The sequence below is a fragment of the Perissodus microlepis genome, chromosome 23 (genome assembly GCF_051167445.1).
Source record: "Perissodus microlepis isolate ML-2025 ecotype Zambia chromosome 23, ASM5116744v1, whole genome shotgun sequence".
Classification (NCBI taxonomy): domain Eukaryota; kingdom Metazoa; phylum Chordata; class Actinopteri; order Cichliformes; family Cichlidae; genus Perissodus; species Perissodus microlepis.
Window position 1 is genome coordinate 14,948,025 of NC_140482.1, and position 19,255 is coordinate 14,967,279.

A 19,255-nucleotide genomic window follows, 5' to 3' on the forward strand; every position below is an offset into this window, starting at 1 on the left:
TAATTGGTGACTTCAACAGAATTTTATTACATTTTGGGGAGCCTAATCTAACCAGACCAGTGGCTAGCTTCTCATTTACTGTAAAGATGGCAGAGTGGGCGCAGGCTATTCTCCCAGCTATATGTCAGATGGTGTTTTTAGTAATGTGAAGTTACTACTCACTGAAGAACAGTGTGAGACTGCACGCTTAGATCCTATATTATTCCAACAATCATGCACTGACTGAAAACAATTTCTGTCTGAGAACTCCTCCTACACAATCAAGACCGCAGCAGCGAAAACTGGCACACAGTTACATCTTAGGCCTCTGGTGGTTCTTATCTATATCACATATTGCCCAGCAACCACCTACTGACCAAAATGATCGATTTGTAGCACTCGTGCATTTATAACACCTTATAAAACACCTTTCTGCATTTGTGTCTATATACCTATATATGTAGTATGATGTCATCACTTTGCCTACCTAACAACAGACTCATGCAAGATTTATATAACACAGCAGGACAAGTAATACCAGGGACCCACAATAATAGGATTGTAATACAATCAACCCCATATTTGTTTTCTATTTATGCATTTAGGAAATAAAATCTGTGATTTTCCCTCTTTTGAATTCTTAGTTGTTATGTATATTTGTCAGACTTAGAAGTTTCAGGTCATCATATAAATTTTAATATTTTTTATATTAAACAAAGATAATCTTGAATTAATACAAGTTCAGCAAATTCAGCAAGTTTGACAGTTACCAAACTTGCTAGGGTGATTAATTATAATAACAATTATTCCGCGAGGGCTCTTTCACAAGTGCCTAATGTGTGTGTTTCTACCTATCTATAGATAGATACACACAAATGATTATAATTAATCACTTTTTTCATTTGTTCAAGAAGCTATATCAAAAAACCCAGAAACCTTAGTAGAATAGATTTCACATATTAACATTGATCCACATAGTATTATTATTATTATTATTATTATTATTATTATTATTATTATTATTATTATTATTACTACTACTACTACTAATGATAATATTGTCTAAATAAGAAGTGCAAAGAAACTCCACTAAAAAGCCAAATCATCACATTAATAAGAAAATCTGTTCCATGTGTTTACTATGCTGCTGTCCACCTTTAACCTCTAAATACTCACTTACGTTGATAGTTAGCACTCAGACATGTGCTGGAAGTATTGTGGTATGAGTTAATTTGTTGCTGTGTGCAGGTTGTATGGATCCTTGAGAAAGCACAGGGTGATACGAGTTTGGGTATTTTTATTTTAAGGATTGTAAATGTGGTTTGTTAGACATAATATTGAACATGTTGAGAAGATTTTCAGATTGAAAGAGTAAGACGGCTGCAGGTATTTCTCATACAATGACAATGTTTTTGATTCAGCAAAGTAAAGTCTGAAAGAGCCCTTTACAGTCAGACTGTGTGACAATAAATGACAACAACATAAGCAGACTTTAATACCTTCACAGAGATTATGAATAAAAAAAAGCCATTAACAGGAATCAAACTGACTAACCTCTTTTATTGCAACTTAGCACATATTTATGAGGAGTTATATTAAAGATTGGTGCATGCATTTAATTCCTGCAATTTTCAGGTGCACAGGAGATCTGCATGCAGGGCCACTACCTGCGCGGGTCTGCGCTGCTGCTCATAATGTAATGAACAAAAGGTGATGCTGGGCAGATGTACACCCACATTTAATCATTTTTCAATTTTCATGATAAATTTTCACCTTTAAGTTGTATTGTACTGTCTACAGGATTTTGACATCTCTGGAGTGAGGCTGCAGTATTCTGAGGGTGACGATGAATTTGATAGCTCTTCTAAACCAGGGGTAAAACAGAACATAAATCACAGGGTTTACAAAAGCATTTATTAGCATGATCCAAAACAGCACAGCGTAATAAGGCAAGCGTGTAGAGGTGTCCACACCTGTAAAGGAAGGATAATAATAAGGGCAGAAGCACATTAGAAACACAGCTATCAAAATCCCGAGTGTCCTGGCTGCCTTCAACTCTGATTTTTTAGCAGCTGGAGCTGCTCTCACAGCCACCTGTGACCGAATGGCACGCACCTGAGAAACAGCAACCACAAACACCCTCATGTACATAATAAACATTACAGCAAAGGGGGCAACACATGACAAAAAGAGATCTACTGTGCCCGTAGTGTAGCTGATGAACACAACACACTCCCCGTGACAGGAGCTGAACCTGTCTGGCCACCCTATGTGCTCCATGAGAATGCAGCCATTGTAGAGAAGAGAGCAGGCCCAGCAGAAACAGACTGAAAGCTTCACTCTGTTCACTGTGATCTTTGAGGAATAGAGCAGAGGGTCACAGATGGCTATATAGCGATCTACAGATATGAGCACCATGCTGTCCAGAGAAAAAGAGAGGAGGCAGTAAGACAAATAAGGACTGAGAGCACACATCAGCCTCCCCAGCAGCCAACACGTCTCGATGTAGCGCAGGCCCTCGATGGGCATCACCAGCAACCCCAAAAGCAGGTCGGACATGGCCAGGGACAGGAGCAGGGCATTTGTCGGGGTGTGGAGCTGCTTGAAGTGGGAGATGGAGACGACCACGAGAAGGTTGAGCACCACAGTGAGCAGTGAGACTGAAGCCAGCAGAGTGTAGAGAAGAGCGGCCTGGGAGGTGGGTCGCAGCAGCCGCCTGCAGGAGGAGTTGAGGTTGGGGAAGCAGAGGGGAGGACCCCCAGTGCCATCCATCATAGAGAAAGGGAAGACCTGCAACTGTGCTCGAGAGTCTGCATTTATCTTCTTCAAACACCCCCCACCTTTTTTTTTTTAAACATCCTATGAATGATGAAACTTATTGTCTTAAACTTCATCACCTTTCCTTCTTCCTCTGTATAAATTCAGCTGGGATTTATTTTAGCTGAGCCTTGAAAAAGTTTCACAACTGTAGTGTGTTGTACTCCCGAAGCCTTTCACAACTTGGACTTTGACCCATTGGGTTTATGCTGATATAATAATGAAAAACACTAGAATGCTCCAAAACTGTAATTGGAGCTGTGATGTTGATTTTACACTAGCTTTGCATGATTATTGCAGAGTAGCTCTGCATAGCTGACGGTTAAAAAAAATACCTCATTTGTATCATGCTGGGCCATGCACATGGGTCTGCTGGGCTTAAAGCTAGAGAATGAAATATCTGCTCTAATGGACTTGATATAGATCTTTGATTATCTGAAACATGTAAGTGTGACAAATATGCAAAAAAAAGGGACCCAGCAAGGGTGCAAAAACTTCTTCACAGCACTGAATGTGCTGCAGATCAGGAAGGTTGGACTTGTTGGTCCTCTTGACTGAGTGGAACACCCTCCTAAGAGCTAAGAGGTCAGATCAGGTGCAGTTCGGTACTCCCACTAAGAATCCTCTCTATAGAGCAAGTGTAGAAGTTCCTGAGTTCCCTCAAACAAAAGCGGAAGTTTAAAGTCTTTCAATCCACTGATGCAGTAGAGTCTTGATGGGCTTTCTTCACCAGGGTGTTAACAGAGTAGGACCATTTCATGTCCTGAGAGATGTAAGCAGCAGCTTTTTCTGTGGATTTTGGTGCAAAGTTTGCCATATACCAGCAGGCAAATGTGTATTAATGTAGTGACTTATTCTGTTTTACAGCAGGAATTTTGAACTTGGATTTTACTTTAATTCATTTCAGCTGCAGTACACACAAAGGAAAAGGAGCCCACAGTAAAATGCATTCATATTAGTGCTGTCAATAGATTAAAAAAAATTAACTGTCACGGTTTGCCAAGGCAACCCGTGGGGAATGTGGGGATGGAGGGCCCAAACGCTGAATTTTTTTTTTTTTAAACAGTTTTTATTCATTATCAAGAAAAGCATAAAACATAACAAAGCAGACAAAAAAGAAAGAAAGAAAGAAAAGAAAAGAAAAAAAACCCCAAAGGGAATATATTAAAGTCATTATATACCTGTACAAATACACATATGGGGTAAAGAGGAGAGAGAAAAAAAAACAAAAAACAAAAAAAAAACATATTTTCGCTCAATTACCCACAGATTTAGAAAGAGAAAAAGATAAACTCCAAGAGTGAATTGTTGTCCTTTACGCTTACTTCCTTTTTAACTGAGAACATCTGTTATGGTCGCTGACCTCTAGTGGCTCTCCCTCTGTGGAAGAGGTTTTTTTTCTCCTTTTTCTTGTGTTGCAGGTCTGCCTCATGAGCCACAGCTGAAGGTGTGTTCCAGCTCGTCAGCCATGGCATATAGTCTGCCATCCTAAACTGCCACACCCCTGCCACTTCCCCCATTTTTGCCAGAGCTGTGAGCTATAGTGTTTTGGGCAGCAGGCCTTAGTGTGTGTGTGTGTGAGAACTTGAACTCTGTGAAACTTTGGTTTTCTTTCTTTTATTGTAAGCAAAGGTGTGCCCTTACTGTGTTAATTAGTTTGTCGTTGTGGAAGCAGGTAGGGGTTCTCTGCCATTTTTGTTTCAACTGTTTTCTCCTGTTTTGGTATTTTGTTTTGGTTAGAGAGTACTTGGTTTGATTTTTAGCTAAAGGGGGTGTTTTGTTTGTTGTTTTGGCCTTGGAGACCCTGAAGAAGAGAGCTTCCCTGTGTTTATTTTTACTGTAGTAGTTTCGGGCAATAAATCATGTTTAATGACATCTATTCTCCAGTAGTTCATGTTTTCTCTTTCACTTTGTGTTACCCCTCACCCCCGTCAACACTTCGTTTTTTTTTTTTTTTTTCCTGTCCCATTTGGTTCTTTAGCCGTCAGAATTGTTGTCTGAAGACCAACAAGGATACCCAATGGATTTATTTTGCCAAATGGATCATCATGGCATTGCCATATTGGTCCATTTGATCGACCTTTGTTTTTATTATTTATTTTATTTTATTTTCAATTGTTACAGACGGGACAGACATGAGTGAGGGATAGGAAAGGGAGAAAGAAAAACAGAAGGGGAGAGGGACAGTGAGAAAGGGAAAAAAAAAGAATAAAAAATCTCCTGGATCACCTGTTGAGAGAAGAAGAATAGAAAACAAGCAAATAAAAACAAAGCAACATACTAAACACAACACCATCGCATTAATCTAGCTAAGTGTAAACAGCAGTAAATACTAAATATTGAATATTGTTGTGCAGCATGCAGGACAGACAGCGCACAATGTGCTTTGAAGTAGCAGCCAAGAAAGGTGTGATTTAAGTCTACGAACAGTGAACATCCATGTGCACACCTGTGTGGATCAGCGCGCTTGTATTCAAATGGTTTCCCCATGTAATGGTCCGCAAGAGGATGTAGAGAGCCATAGCCCTGTCCCCCAGGAAATGAAGCAGGCATGGAGGAGATCCAGGCCCCAGACATCCAGAGGCCCCAGAGTGCGAGAGCCCAAGGAGGACCACCGGAGGGGTATCCGTGCCACCCTCATGGGAAGGGCTGAGGATCCCCAGACGAGGGGTCACCCAGTAGCCACCGAGCAGAAGCTAGAGGGGCATGCACCGGCGCGCCCGCCGGCTCTGCCGGCAGCCAGCTGTGCCAGAGTGGACCGAGCCGCAGGCCCAGAGGCCGGAGGCCCGAGGGCCCCCCGCGCCCCGGAAGAGGCCTGACCGAGCAACAGGCGCCAGGCCCCGCCAAGTAGCCACCGGGAGTGAGCTGGTACATACCTGAGCGCTCAGCCCCGGACACCAAGAACCACCAATGCACCGACCCCTGAGGGCATCAGTCACCGGCAGGGAGTGTGGTGAGGGGAGATAGGCCTCCACACTTTGGAGGGCCTGGGAGTTCCCAGAGAGGTGGAGTCTAAGACCCGACCTGACATATAGACACAGACAAACAGGCACACACAGACACAAACATGCATTCCCACCCTCATGCACACATATACAAAAACTCAGCACTCACCCAACGTAAGGATTGACATAAATGGACATGTACACACAATCACACTCCCCAAACATACTCTATACCCCAGGTCCAGGTACCCTCGCCCCCAGAGGGGGAAACGGCACCCAGACCCAAGAGATGTTACCCTTCCCCCCGGGGTGGAGGCAAGCAGACCGTCCCAGGCTCCGCAGCAGCAGGGAGGCCAATCGGACAGCCAACATCTCCTCCCAGCCCCCCTGCCCCGATGGCTAGTAGAGAACGGGGGTGTGTGAAGACCCCATACCTCCCTCCTCCCGCTCATGTGTAGTGTTGCTGCGTGTTGCTCTAAAGTGCATTTAAAACAAGGGAGAGCATGGTGCTGCTGCCAGAGAGCAGCAGGTGTTCGCACGGCCCCTCCCGAGAACCCTCAATGTCTACATGGATTTAAAATTGAGAGGTGGGCACCGGCGCCAGAGGTAGGTTTGAATACACAGACCGTCCACTGGACGCCGTTAACGTGCCCACCCTCAAGGCCCTATATATATGTGTGTGTTATGAGAGTGTAAGTAATGTGGATGTCTAAGTTGTGAGATAAAATTGAGGCACAGGTGGCCAGAAGAGGACGGGGGGGGGGGGGGGGGGGGGGGAATGTCTCCCCTGCACCCTGGTGACACACCCACACCCCAAGGCCCTACCTGTGTGGGTGGGTGTGGTGGAGCGGGAAGAGGGAGGTAGCCGGGGATGGGGAGGAAAAGAAGGGAGGGGAGGATGCCCCTCCCTAGGGCCAGCTCCCCCGCTGACCCCAGTAGGCACCCCCGTCCTCTGGTACCCACCAAGGCAAGGGAGCCCAGGCCCATCCAGACCGGGGCCTATGGCAGCAGCACCGCCAAGCCCCACAGGACCCGGGGCAGCCCACCCTACCCCACCGCAGAGGAAACTGTACCCACCCCAACATTCAATCATCTCCCAGACTACACAAGACAACAGACACCCAGGTTAAGTTTATTCTCCACCTCTCCTATGTCTCTCCCCCACCTGCAGAGTGGACTCCTGCAAGGATGGAACAACCTCCCTGCCAGTTGAAGAGCCCCCCAGTTAGGCCGATGAACAAGAGGCCCCCTGCACCAGGGCTGAGCCCCCGTGCACCCACCCGCCCACAACCTCGGCGACACACCGACGAGGACCGAAGCCCCCAAGGCCCAGCCAGAGCCCCAGCACGGAGGCGAAGCACCCCCGAACCCCAAACCCCCACGCCTGCCCCGGATCCACTCAGGGGCAGCCAGGCCACCAGGCCAGTAACCTACGTCCGCCAGCACAGACCATCCTCCAGCCCCGCTGCACGCAGCCACGAGGAGAACAACCTCTAAGAGCGACCAGAGCCACTAACCAGGTTATGAACACTTCGTTTTTAAGTGGGGCATAACATAAGTGGGGGCTCGTCCGGGAGGTCTATTTTAATAAATCATGTTTAATGACATCTATTCTCCAGTAGTTCATGTTTTCTCTTTCACTTTGTGTTACCCCTCACCCCAGTCAACACTTCGTTTTTAAGTGGGGCGTAACAACATCTTAATCGCAACCACCCCCCCTCAACAGTTGGGACAAATCATTTGGCAAATAAGAAAGCAAAGGGGACCAAACATTGAGAAAGAAACCCTCATTTCCTCCTAAAATAGCAGCAGTTCTTTCGTGAGGAATAACTTTAAATAATTCTCTGTACCACAAAGTCACAGAGGAGGGTTTATCCTTAACCCAATTAATGAGAATACATTTCCTAGCTACCAGCAATAGTTTGTCACATAATTTGCGCTGCAAGTGATTCAATGTTACTTCTTTTGAGGGTAGGCCAAGAAGAAAATACCTGGGGTCCCTTTGAATCAGATTGTTAAAAATATTACTTAGTTCTTGAGATATGAAGCTCCAAAATCTTTTGATTAATTTACATTCCCAAAAGTAATGAAAAAAAGTGCCAGTTTCTTTTTGACATTTACTACAAAAATGGGAAATATGAGGTGCAATCTTATGCAAGACATTAGGAGCTATATAAAGGCGATGTATGATTTTGTATTGGGTTTCTCGCAAGCGGTTGCAAGTAAAAATGGAACTACCCATGTTAATGGCTCCTTTCCACTCCTCTTCGGTATATTGATTATTAAGATCTCTCTCCCATTTATGAATAGCGCTCAATGTGTTGCTACTGAGAGAGTATACAGGAGAGAATAAATGGCTGAGATAAAATTAGTTCTGTCTTTTCGCTTAATAAGAAATGTCTCAATATCATCATATATAACTATTTCTGAAGACTGTGGAATTTTAGAATGAACAAAGTTACGAACCTGGAGAAAGCCAAAAAAAGTGGTCTCTAGGAATATTAAAATTTGACTGCAATTGCTCAAAGTTCATCAGTGTGTTGTTTTGATACAAATCGCCAGTTACCCTTAATCCCTTTTTGTGCCACTTATCGAACATACTGCAAGACATTCCTGGAACAAAGTCTTTGTTTCTCTGTAAAGGAGTCAAGAATGAAGTGCAATCTTCTCTACCCAACCTTTTACGCATTTCCCCCCAGACCCTTATTGTATTATAAATGATTGGGTTATTCTTAATCCCCATTTGTAATATTGTTTTTTTGTCACAGACAGCTAAGCTCCAAAGGGAATAAGGTAAAGTGGACCAAGAGTCTAGGTGAGAGTGAGAATTTAGATAAGCATGTAGCCACTCCCATAAGACACGGCTATGACATGCCCAATTATAAAAAATTTAATTTGGTAAGCCTAAGCCTCCCCTATCTATAGGCAGTTGTAAAGTTCCAATCCTTAATCTAGGTTTCTTGCCACGCCAGATAAATTTTGAAAAGGCTTTTTCTATATCACAAGAAACTTTCTGGGTGATCAGTAAAGGTAGCATTTGTAGGGGATATAATAAACGCGGGAGAATACTCATTTTGATTAAGTTCACACGCCCCATAAGAGAAAGCGGCAATTTTTGCCATCTATCTAAATCTTTTTTGATTTTGAACTAACTGGTGATAAGTTCCATAAATCTTTAAGAACTGGTGGAATGTTTAGCCCAAGGTATGTAAAGCCGCTGGGGGACCATTGAAAGGGATTAGAAATATCTGGCAAAGAGTTAATCTGATCACCCAGCGGCATGACTTCTGATTTCCCAAAATTAATTCTGTAACCAGAGAATGAGCTGAACTCATGTATACAGGGAGTGCAGAATTATTAGGCAAGTTGTATTTTTGAGGAATAATTTTATTATTGAACAACAACCATGTTCTCAATGAACCCAAAAAACTCATTAATATCAAAGCTGAATGTTTTTGGAAGTAGTTTTTAGTTTGTTTTTAGTTTTAGCTATTTTAGGGGGATATCTGTGTGTGCAGGTGACTATTACTGTGCATAATTATTAGGCAACTTAACAAAAAACAAATATATACCCATTTCAATTATTTATTTTTGCCAGTGAAACCAATATAACATCTCCACATTCACAAATATACATTTCTGACATTCAAAAACAAAACAAAAACAAATCAGCGACCAATATAGCCACCTTTCTTTGCAAGGACACTCAAAAGCCTGCCATCCATGGATTCTGTCAGTGTTTTATTCTGTTCACCATCAACATTGCGTGCAGCAGCAACCACAGCCTCCCAGACACTGTTCAGAGAGATGTACTGTTTTCCCTCCTTGTAAATCTCACATTTGATGATGGACCACGGGTTCTCAATGGGGTTCAGATCAGGTGAACAAGGTGGCCATGTCATTAGTTTTTCTTCTTTTATACCCTTTCTTGCCAGCCACGCTGTGGAGTACTTGGACGCGTGTGATGGAGCATTGTCCTGCATGAAAATCATGTTTTTTTTGAAGGATGCAGACTTCTTCCTGTACCACTGCTTGAAGAAGGTGTCTTCCAGAAACTGGCAGTAGGACTGGGAGTTGAGCTTGACTCCATCCTCAACCCGAAAAGGCCCCACAAGCTCATCTTTGATGATACCAGCCCAAACCAGTACTCCACCTCCACCTTGCTGGCGTCTGAGTCGGACTGGAGCTCTCTGCCCTTTACCAATCCAGCCACGGGCCCATCCATCTGGCCCATCAAGACTCACTCTCATTTCATCAGTCCATAAAACCTTAGAAAAATCCGTCTTGAGATATTTCTTGGCCCAGTCTTGACGTTTCAGCTTGTGTGTCTTGTTCAGTGGTGGTCGTCTTTCAGCCTTTCTTACCTTGGCCATGTCTCTGAGTATTGCACACCTTGTGCTTTTGGGCACTCCAGTGATGTTGCAGCTCTGAAATATGGCCAAACTGGTGGCAAGTGGCATCTTGGCAGCTGCACGCTTGACTTTTCTCAGTTCATGGGCAGTTATTTTGCACCTTGGTTTTTCCACACGCTTCTTGTGACCCTGTTGACTATTTTGAATGAAACGCTTGATTGTTTGATGATCACGCTTCAGAAGCTTTGCAATTTTAAGACTGCTGCATCCCTCTGCAAGATATCTCACTATTTTTGACTTTTCTGAGCCTGTCAAGTCCTTCTTTTGACCCATTTTGCCAAAGGAAAGGAAGTTGCCTAATAATTATGCACACCTGATATAGGGTGTTGATATCATTAGACCACACCCCTTCTCATTACAGAGATGCACATCACCTAATATGCTTAATTGGTAGTAGGCTTTCAAGCCTATACAGCTTGGAGTAAGACAACATGCATGAAGAGGATGATGTGGACAAAATACTCATTTGCCTAATAATTCTGCACTCCCTGTAGTAGACATAATAGCTGGTGTTGATTGTTCTGTTTTTGCTAAGAACAGCAAAATATCGTCAGCATACAATGCTATCTTATGATTTGTTCCACCCACTGTTATACCATGCACATCTTGGTGCTGGCGAATGGCCTCAGCTAGAGGTTCAAGTGCTAATGCAAAGAGGAGAGGGGACAGGGGACAGCCTTGCCTCGTACCTCTTTGCAGTGGAAACGCTGATGATTGTACACCATTAGTTATGACACAAGCTTCTGGAAGTTTGTAGATAGTTTTAATCCATGCAATAAAACCCTCACCTAAGCCAAATCTTTCTAACACATTAAATAAATATGTCCACTCGAGTCTGTCAAATGCCTTTTCGGCATCTAAAGATATAACATAGGCTTTATAACGCTGAATTCTAGAGATGAATGCAGTGCGTTTTATTCACAGTGAGTGACAACAATCCAACAATAATCCCCTGTGCGCTCCCGACTCCCGTGCAGTGTCCATTCCCCCGTGCTCCACGTCTCTGCTCCCTTAAAATTCGGTGGCCTGCCACGGGTCGAATAGCCGCAGTAACATGGATTCAGCGGCCGGCCACGGGTCCAATGGCGGCGGCGTTGCAGCTCCGGCGGCCTGCCATGAGTCCACTGGCGGTGAAGCAGAGTCCAGTGGTGGGGGTGCTCCCGTGGGTGCCGCCACAGCCACTTGACAGGCCATGCTGTATGTGGATGTGGACGTGCAGGCCGTCCAGGTGCCTCCGGCTCACTGGCACGGGCAGCACGAGCCCCTCCGCCACGCTGACCTCCTGCTCCAACTGAGCGGGTCCTGGCAGCAGCGTCTCTGCTACGAGCGTTTGTGATGGTGGTGGAATTGCGACCTCCAACACCTCGGCAGATGGTGAAGCCAAGAGTGGTGTGGCAGCTGCAGACAGATGAGATGATGGCGGTGTAGCAGCTGCGGGCAGGTGAGATGATGGCAGTGTAAAAACTGCAGACGGTGAAGCCAGTGACGGCTGAAGTGGCTCGGCAGCTGACTGAGCTTCAAGCTGGGCAGATGACTGAGTTACAGGTACAGGCTGTGTTGATAGAGAAACTAATAATGGCACAGCAACTGCAACAATTTCCAGGAACCCAGAGCTAGCTGAGGCCTCCAGTTCAGTCACTGTGGAAGCCCTGGAGTGAGGAAATGTCTTGTGGCTGTCAGGCTTAGCTAAACAAAGCTCAGGCATCGGGCTCTCCAATACCGGGCCCTTCAACACATCAGCAGCCACGAACTCTCAAGTTCTCAAGTTCTTTAACATTAGCAAACTCAGGAGCTTTTTCCTCCAGGCTCTTCTCCTCAGCCAGTACTTGCCCTTCCTGCCTTCTCTTTTCCATCTTAGCCCTCTCCACCTCTGCAAGCCTCTTCTTCTTTGCCTTTACTCTTATCCTTTCCTCCTTATCTCTTTTCTTCCTTTCTTCCTCCTTAATTTTAACAGTCACAGGGAGGGAATTTGCAAAATTAGCAGAGCCAATTTTACTCACCACAGCGTCCTGGGCTGCTGGAGTGGTTAGCAGGGTGGAGGCTGCCATAGGTGGAGCAGATGGCTGAACTTCAAATGGCTTAGCCGATGGATGGGCTACTTTAGCGTTTGCAGTCTCACAGTCTTCTGTTAACAAACAAAAAGACGGAGTGGGTGGAGAAAAATTGTCCTTATTACTCACCACAGCCGGCAGTTGGAAAGTCCGGGAATCCGGCTGTAGTGAGGAGCGCCGGCGGCGCGAGTGGCGCTTCCTTGACGATGCCGGGGCCGGCGTGTCAGGCTGAGGATCTGCCAGCTGGCCGGGCTGGAGAGCAGCCTGAGTTGGAGAGTGGAGGTGAAGGGTGTTAATTAAGAAGTCAGCGACGATTGGAAAGAGACGGTCCATTACCCAAGGGAAACAAACCAGTGTTTCCCGCAGCTGCTTTTCCACTGTGTGACCCACTTTTCCCCGCCAGCTACAGGTCGCAGAGTCCGTTAATTTTATCCATCACCTCCCTCCTGAACCTCTCCGATGAGTCTGCTGGGTCCATCTGGCTGGATCGTTCTGTCACGGTTTGCCAAGGCAACCCGTGGGGAATGTGGGGATGGAGGGCCCAAACGCTGGACTCTAGAGGTGAATGCAGTGCATTTTATTCATAATGAGTGACAACAATCCAACAATAATCCCCTGTGCGCTCCCGACTTCCGTGCAGTGTCCATTCCCCCGTGCTCGACGTCCCTGCTCCCTTATACTTGAGTCTGCTGCCCTCCTGTGCTCCACTTTCCTCCTGGGGAAAACAACAGAGGCAGTGTAGGAATGTTTAGCTTATTTTAGAGTTTAGAAATGTGTTAACATAGAATCTAGAATTATTGTAGAGACACTGACACTGCCCTCAATGTAATAAAGGCCTGATTGTGTCATGAACTTAGGAGTAGAGTATAGGAGACCCTCCCTAGTTGAACTGTGAAAGTAAAACAGAGAGGAGTTAATGCTGAGTGGAAATTCCCCAGAGAATGTTTGGGTGGGGGTCTCAACATTTGTAACTGGATAACTGTGGTCTGGAAGGGAGATGGGTTTTATGACCTCTAGGGAGTCACCTACACCCACAGTGTTTTAACTGTCACGCACACACATCCACACGCACACTCACTCATGTGCACTCACACATACACACAGGTATGCGTACACAGTCACACACGAGCACTCACATAGACACGTGGGAACGTGCACATGTAGGCATTCATGTGCTCGTGCACATAGACACAGACAGAGTTTGCAGCACACCTTGGGGGGTTTTATGATAGGGTCGCCCCTACAAAACTGTGTTTCACAGACAAAGGAGTGAAGATTTTGCAGAGGGGCACCGGCCTGGCAAGTCTTCCCTTCTAGAAGATGCATGCTTAAATGAGGATAAATGAAGATGAGTAAAGATGAGTAAAGATGAATAAACTGAGAACCTTCACAGACAAAGATGAATAAAGTTTTGTGAAAATGACTACTGAGTCCGGTGCCGTCTCTGGATGCTCGAGGAATAAAAAGAACCGGGGTAAAACTGATTTCGCAACAGCAGCCATTAGTACAATCCCACGGTCGCGGTAAACTCAAACTAACTGTAGCTGGGAAACTGACGGGTAGTCACATGTACCATCCAGCTTCGAGAAGCTCTCAGCTACACTCCTATGTAGCTCCCCTGACGAGCCTGATCAGCTGCAGGCGTGTGTAATTCTGCTCTGCAGGTGTGGCCAGGCTCCAGGCAGACACACCCACACATACCCACATAGATCACCCACATACACAAACATGGATCTGGGTCACCCAGAACCAGGTCCCGTGACATTAACTAATTAATCTCACAATTTTCTGTAATTCATCGCAATAGGCCGAACTTCTCACCCTATCTCAACTTCTCACCCTATCTCTTCGGGAGAGACCAGCCACCCTTCGGAGGAAGCCCATTTGCTTGTATCCGCGATCTCATTCTTTCGGTCACTACCCACAGCTCATGACTATAGGTGAGGGTAGGGACTTAGATCGAACGGTAAATTGAGAGCTTCGCTTTTACACTCAGCTCTCTCTTCACCACAACAGACAGCGGTACAGCGTCCGCATCACTGCTGCCGCCAGCCCAATCCGTGTATCGATCTCTCGCTCCCTTCTCCCGACACTCGTGAACAAGACCCCGAGATACTTAAACTCCTCCACTTGCGGCAGGAACTCGTCCCTGACCCGGAGCGGGCACTCCACCCTTTTCCGGCTGAGGACCATTGCCTAAGATTTGGAGGTGCTCATTCTCATTCCCACCGCTTCACACTCAGTTGTGAACAGTTCCAAGGCGAGCTGGAGGCCATTACCCGATGAAGCCAACAGAACCACATCATACGCAAAAAACAGAGATGAGATCCTGAAACCACCCAAGTGGAAGCCTTTCGCCACTTGGCTATGCCCAGAAATTCTGTCCATAAAAATTATGAACAGAATCAGTGACAAAGGGCAGCCCTGGTGAAGCCCATCACCCACCAGGAACGAGTCCGACTCATTGCTGGCTATCTGGACGAAGCTCTTGCAACGGTTGTATAAGGACTGGATGGCCCGTAGCAATGGGCCAGACACCTCATACTCCTGGAGCACCCCCCACAGGATCCCCCGAGGGACACGGTCGAATGCCTTCTTCAAGTCCACGACACACATGTAGACTGGTTGGGCAAACTCCCTTGCACCCTCAAGTATCCTTGAGAGGATGAAGAGCTGATCCAGTGTTCCACGACCAGGAAAAAAAACGGATCATTCCTCCTGTATCCAAGGTTTGACTAACGGACGGACTCTCCTCTCCAGCACCCTGGCATAGACTTTCCCAGGGAGGCTGAGGAGTGTGATTCCCCTGTAATTGGAAGACAACCTCCTGTCCCCTTTCTAAAAGATGGGAACCACCACCCCAGTCTGCCAATCCAGGGGTACTACCCCTGATCTCCAAACAGCATTGTAGAGGCGTGTCAACCAAGACGGCCCTACAACATCCAGAGCTTTCAGAAACTCGGGCGGACCTCATCCACCCCAGGGGCTCTGCCACCAAGGAGCTGTTTAACTGCCTCAGTGACACCTCTGGTGTCCACCATTTGGTTTGGGGATTACCACCACGACAGTGTAAAGCGAGTGTTCTTAACAATATTAATAAGTCTGCAGTTTGTTGCAATCCACTTGGCAATTGTGTAAGTCAGTGTTTCCGAGGTAGACTTACTGAGTCCCCGATGCTCCGTGAGTGGTTTGTCGCAAGCTGGGTGACATGTTAACCAAGGTCCTAGCAGCATCCCAGACTAACGTATGCTTCACCTCAATGTGATATTTTAAGCTGGAAGTACCTCGGTGAAAAGAAAATTCATTCTTGCACATTGTGCATAATACTTTATGTCGGTCAACTGTTCCATCTTGTTATTTTTTTAATACTCAAATTTCCCATCGAGAGGGCCAATGTGCATTTAATAATAATAATATTATTATATAGCGCTTTACAATGCCACTATTCATTCACTCTCACACACTGGTGGAGGCAAGCTACAGTTGTAGCCACAGCTGCCCTGGGGACAGTAGGGTAAAGTGTCTTGCCCAAGGACACAACGACCAGAACAGACAGGCTGGGGATCGAACCGGCGACTTTCCGGTTACAGATGCGCTTCCCAACACACTGAGCTACAGTCGCCCCATTTATCCTTTTCCATATTGAGTTGAGTGGATCAGCTGCCCATCACTACCAGATCAACTGCCCATTTGCGCATGTGCGAAGGTAACTGTACTTGGACAAACTGCCCGAAATGCGTTGAAAAACATTGCAGGGATTTTGAGTCATTTTGCACTCGAGATGCGTTAATTGCGTTAAAAATTTGAATCGTGTTGACTGTGATGGCAGATTAATTTGCGTTAATTTTGACAGCACTAATTCATATGCAACAGCACATACTACATACAGTAAAACACAAATTGGGGCTTTTGTTTAATATTTAGGTATTGTATCTGTATTATCTGTTATGTAGAGAAGTCATTTTTTCTTTGCTCTTGTAAAAATAAGCAGCACCGTGAGGATTTTTGTGCCTACAGATGAAAAAAATAACTCAGCCACAGGTCTGGACTGATATTTGCTGAAATGTTATTGGCCTTGATTTATCCATTAAATCGAACATTTGAATTTTTTCTCTCCCCTGATTCATACACCAAACATTGTTGTATTAAATTCTTATCTTCTCTTTCACGGGGGATAGAGTGCCTCGTATTAGTTAGGCACACAGACGGGAATTCTCTATTACTTCAGTTTAGATTTGTCTGTATTTTTGAGCCACTGTCGAGCTGCTGAGTTTCACAGACCTGCTTCACGCAGACACCAGGGAGTGGTTTCCTTTGTTGCAAGTCTGCAGGTAGCAATTTGAATGTGTGATGTTGTATAAACGAACTATAGTGTCGCTTTTCCCCTCCATTTCTTGAGGGGACGGTGTATTTCATAGTTTGTTTTCACGGTTATTTAAATGAAACGTGGCAGAGACAAAGACCACTGCAGATCAGTTATTGTTTAAAAACACAGCTGGAAGGACAAGTATATAAAAGCTCCAGTGAAATGCTGAATAACAGTGACAATAATTAATCAGCATTAGCAAAGGCAGAGGGTAAAACACACATAGTAAAGGTCCGCTGATAAGCCTGTTTAATCATGCATGCATTTATTATATTGCATCACAGTAAACTAGCATTTAGTATTATTGCATACACAGCATGTGACTTCATTTATGTGATATTTTTGTACAACTTGTGGTTATATTTTGCAGTAAAATATGCACTTTTTTAAAAATGTGAGTATTCTGGTAGTGACAAAATGCAGAAAAAGTCATCTTCATCAAGATGGACTTCTATAGCTTATAGTCATTTGAATGTTTTGTAGCTTAGTATTTCCATGTGTATTATTTCCCCAACAGACGCAAGTGTGGTGAACATTGTTTGATCGTGAGGCCACTGTGAAGGATCTCTGTGGAGCAGCAGAAAGGGTTTTTTTTTTTAGAAAAGACTAATGACTGGTTTGTTTCAGTGCTGCCTACAGGATTTTGACCTCTCTGGAGTGAGGCTGCAGTATTCTGAGGGTGACAATGAGTCTGATAGCTCTCCTAAACCAGAGGTAGAACAGGGTTGACACCTGAGTTTGTCAGCACCATCCAAAACAGCAAGGTGTAATAAGGCAAGCTCGTAGAGGTGTCGTCACCTGCAAAGGAAGGATAATAATAAGGGCAGGAGCACATTAGAAAAACAACTATCACAATCCCGAGTGTCCTGGCTGCCATCAACTCTGATTTTTTAGCAGCTGGAGCTGCTCTCACAGCCACCTGTGACTGAATGGCACGCACCTGAGAAACAGCAACCACAAACACCCTCATGTACTGTTGATTTACTGTGATTTACTGTTCCTGAAGTTCCTGAAGTTCGGCTGATGAACACCACACACTCCCCATGACAGGAGCTGAACATCTCTTGCCACCCTATGTGCTCCATAAGAATGCAGCCATTGTAGAGAAGAGAACAGGCCCAGCAGACACAGACTGAAAGCTTCACTCTGTTCACTGTGATCTTTGAGGAATAGAGCAGAGGGTCACAGATGGCTATATAACAATCTACAGATATGAGCACCATGCTGCCCAGAGAGACAGAGAGGAGGCAGTAAGACAAATAAGGACTGAGAGCACACATCAGCCTCCCCAGCAGCCAGCACGTCTCGATGTAGCGCAGGCCCTCGATGGGCATCACCAGCAACCCCACCAGCAGGTCGGACACGGCCAGGGAAAGGAGCAGGGCGTTGGGAGGAGTTGAGGTTGGGGAAGCAGAGGGGAGGATCCCCAGTGCCGTCCATCGGAGAGAAAGGGAAGACCTGCAACTGTGCTCGAGAGTCTTCATTTATCTTCTTCAAACACACCCCCACCATTTTTCTCTCTGTTTTTAAAAAAATCCCTAAATGATGAAACTCCTTGTCTTAAACTTCATTACCTCTCCTCCTTCCTCTGTATGAATTCAGCAGGGATTTATTTTAGTTGATCTTCGAAAAAAGTTTCAGAACTGTACTGTATTGTATAAACCTTTCACAACTTGGAATTTGACCCATTGGGTTCATACTGATATATATGAAAAAATGAAAAACATTGGAATGCTCCAAAACTGTAATTGGAGCTCTGATGTTGATATTACAGTATTGATATATGCATTCATATGCAATGGCACATAGGTCTGTTACAATAAAACACAAATTTTGGCTTTTGTTTATTATTTAGGTATTGTATCTGTATTATTTGTCATGTAGAGAAGTAATTTTTTCTTTGCTCTTGTAGAAATAAGCAGCACCTTTAGCATTTTTGTGCCTATGGATAAAAAATGACTCAGTCACAGGTCACAGATGGCTATATAGTGATCTACAGCTATGAGAGCCATGCTGCCCAATGAGACAGAGATAAGGTAGTAAGACAAATAAGGACTGAGAGCACTCATCAGCCTCCCCAGCAGCCAACAAGTCTTGATCTTGTGCAGGCCTTGATGGGCATCACCAGCAGCCCCACCAGCAGGTCGGACACGGCCAGGGACAGGAGCAGGTCGTTGGTCGAGGTGTGGAGCTGCTGGAAGTGGGAGATGAGGATGACAACGAGCAGGTTGAGCACCACAGTGAGCAGTAAGATGGAGGCCAGCAGGGTGTAGGGATGAGCGCTCTCTGAGGTGGGTGCCAGGAGGAGTTGAGGTTGGGGAAGCAGAGGGGAGGACCCCCAGAGCCGCCCATCGGGGAGGAGCGGTGCATGCATGTGCATGCAGTCAAAGGGAAGAGGTTCAACTATTTGCCAGGTTGCCCCTTTATCCTCTTCAAACACCACCCTGTAATTTTTTACTGGGACCCAACAAGAGTGATGTAACTCCCCTGACTGAGCATCATCATCTTCAACCTCATTTTTCTCCCCCACCGTTTTCTCTCTTGTCGTTACAGTTTTCCACTTTTGAGTACACTTTCAAATAAACTGTACTTTACAAAGGCTTTAAAAGTTAAATTGGTTATGAGCTGTAGGTTAACAGGCCATTATAAGTACCCCAGGCAAAAATGCTCTAAAAGTTTAACAGG

The 19,255-nt window shown here is 45.3% G+C and overlaps 1 protein-coding gene and 1 pseudogene across 1 annotated transcript; both read right to left on the reverse strand.

The window, feature by feature from the left end:
* Positions 1–1,773: 1,773 nt before the first annotated feature.
* LOC146361069 (trace amine-associated receptor 13c-like) lies at positions 1,774–2,754 on the reverse strand. The gene has a single exon (XM_084921551.1). It carries the CDS (start codon positions 2,752–2,754, stop codon positions 1,774–1,776), a length of 981 nt encoding a protein of 326 aa, XP_084777677.1.
* A 14,449-nt stretch (positions 2,755–17,203) lies between these two features.
* LOC146361070 (trace amine-associated receptor 1-like) lies at positions 17,204–19,007 on the reverse strand (annotated as a pseudogene).
* Between the last annotated feature and the right edge of the window lie 248 nt (positions 19,008–19,255).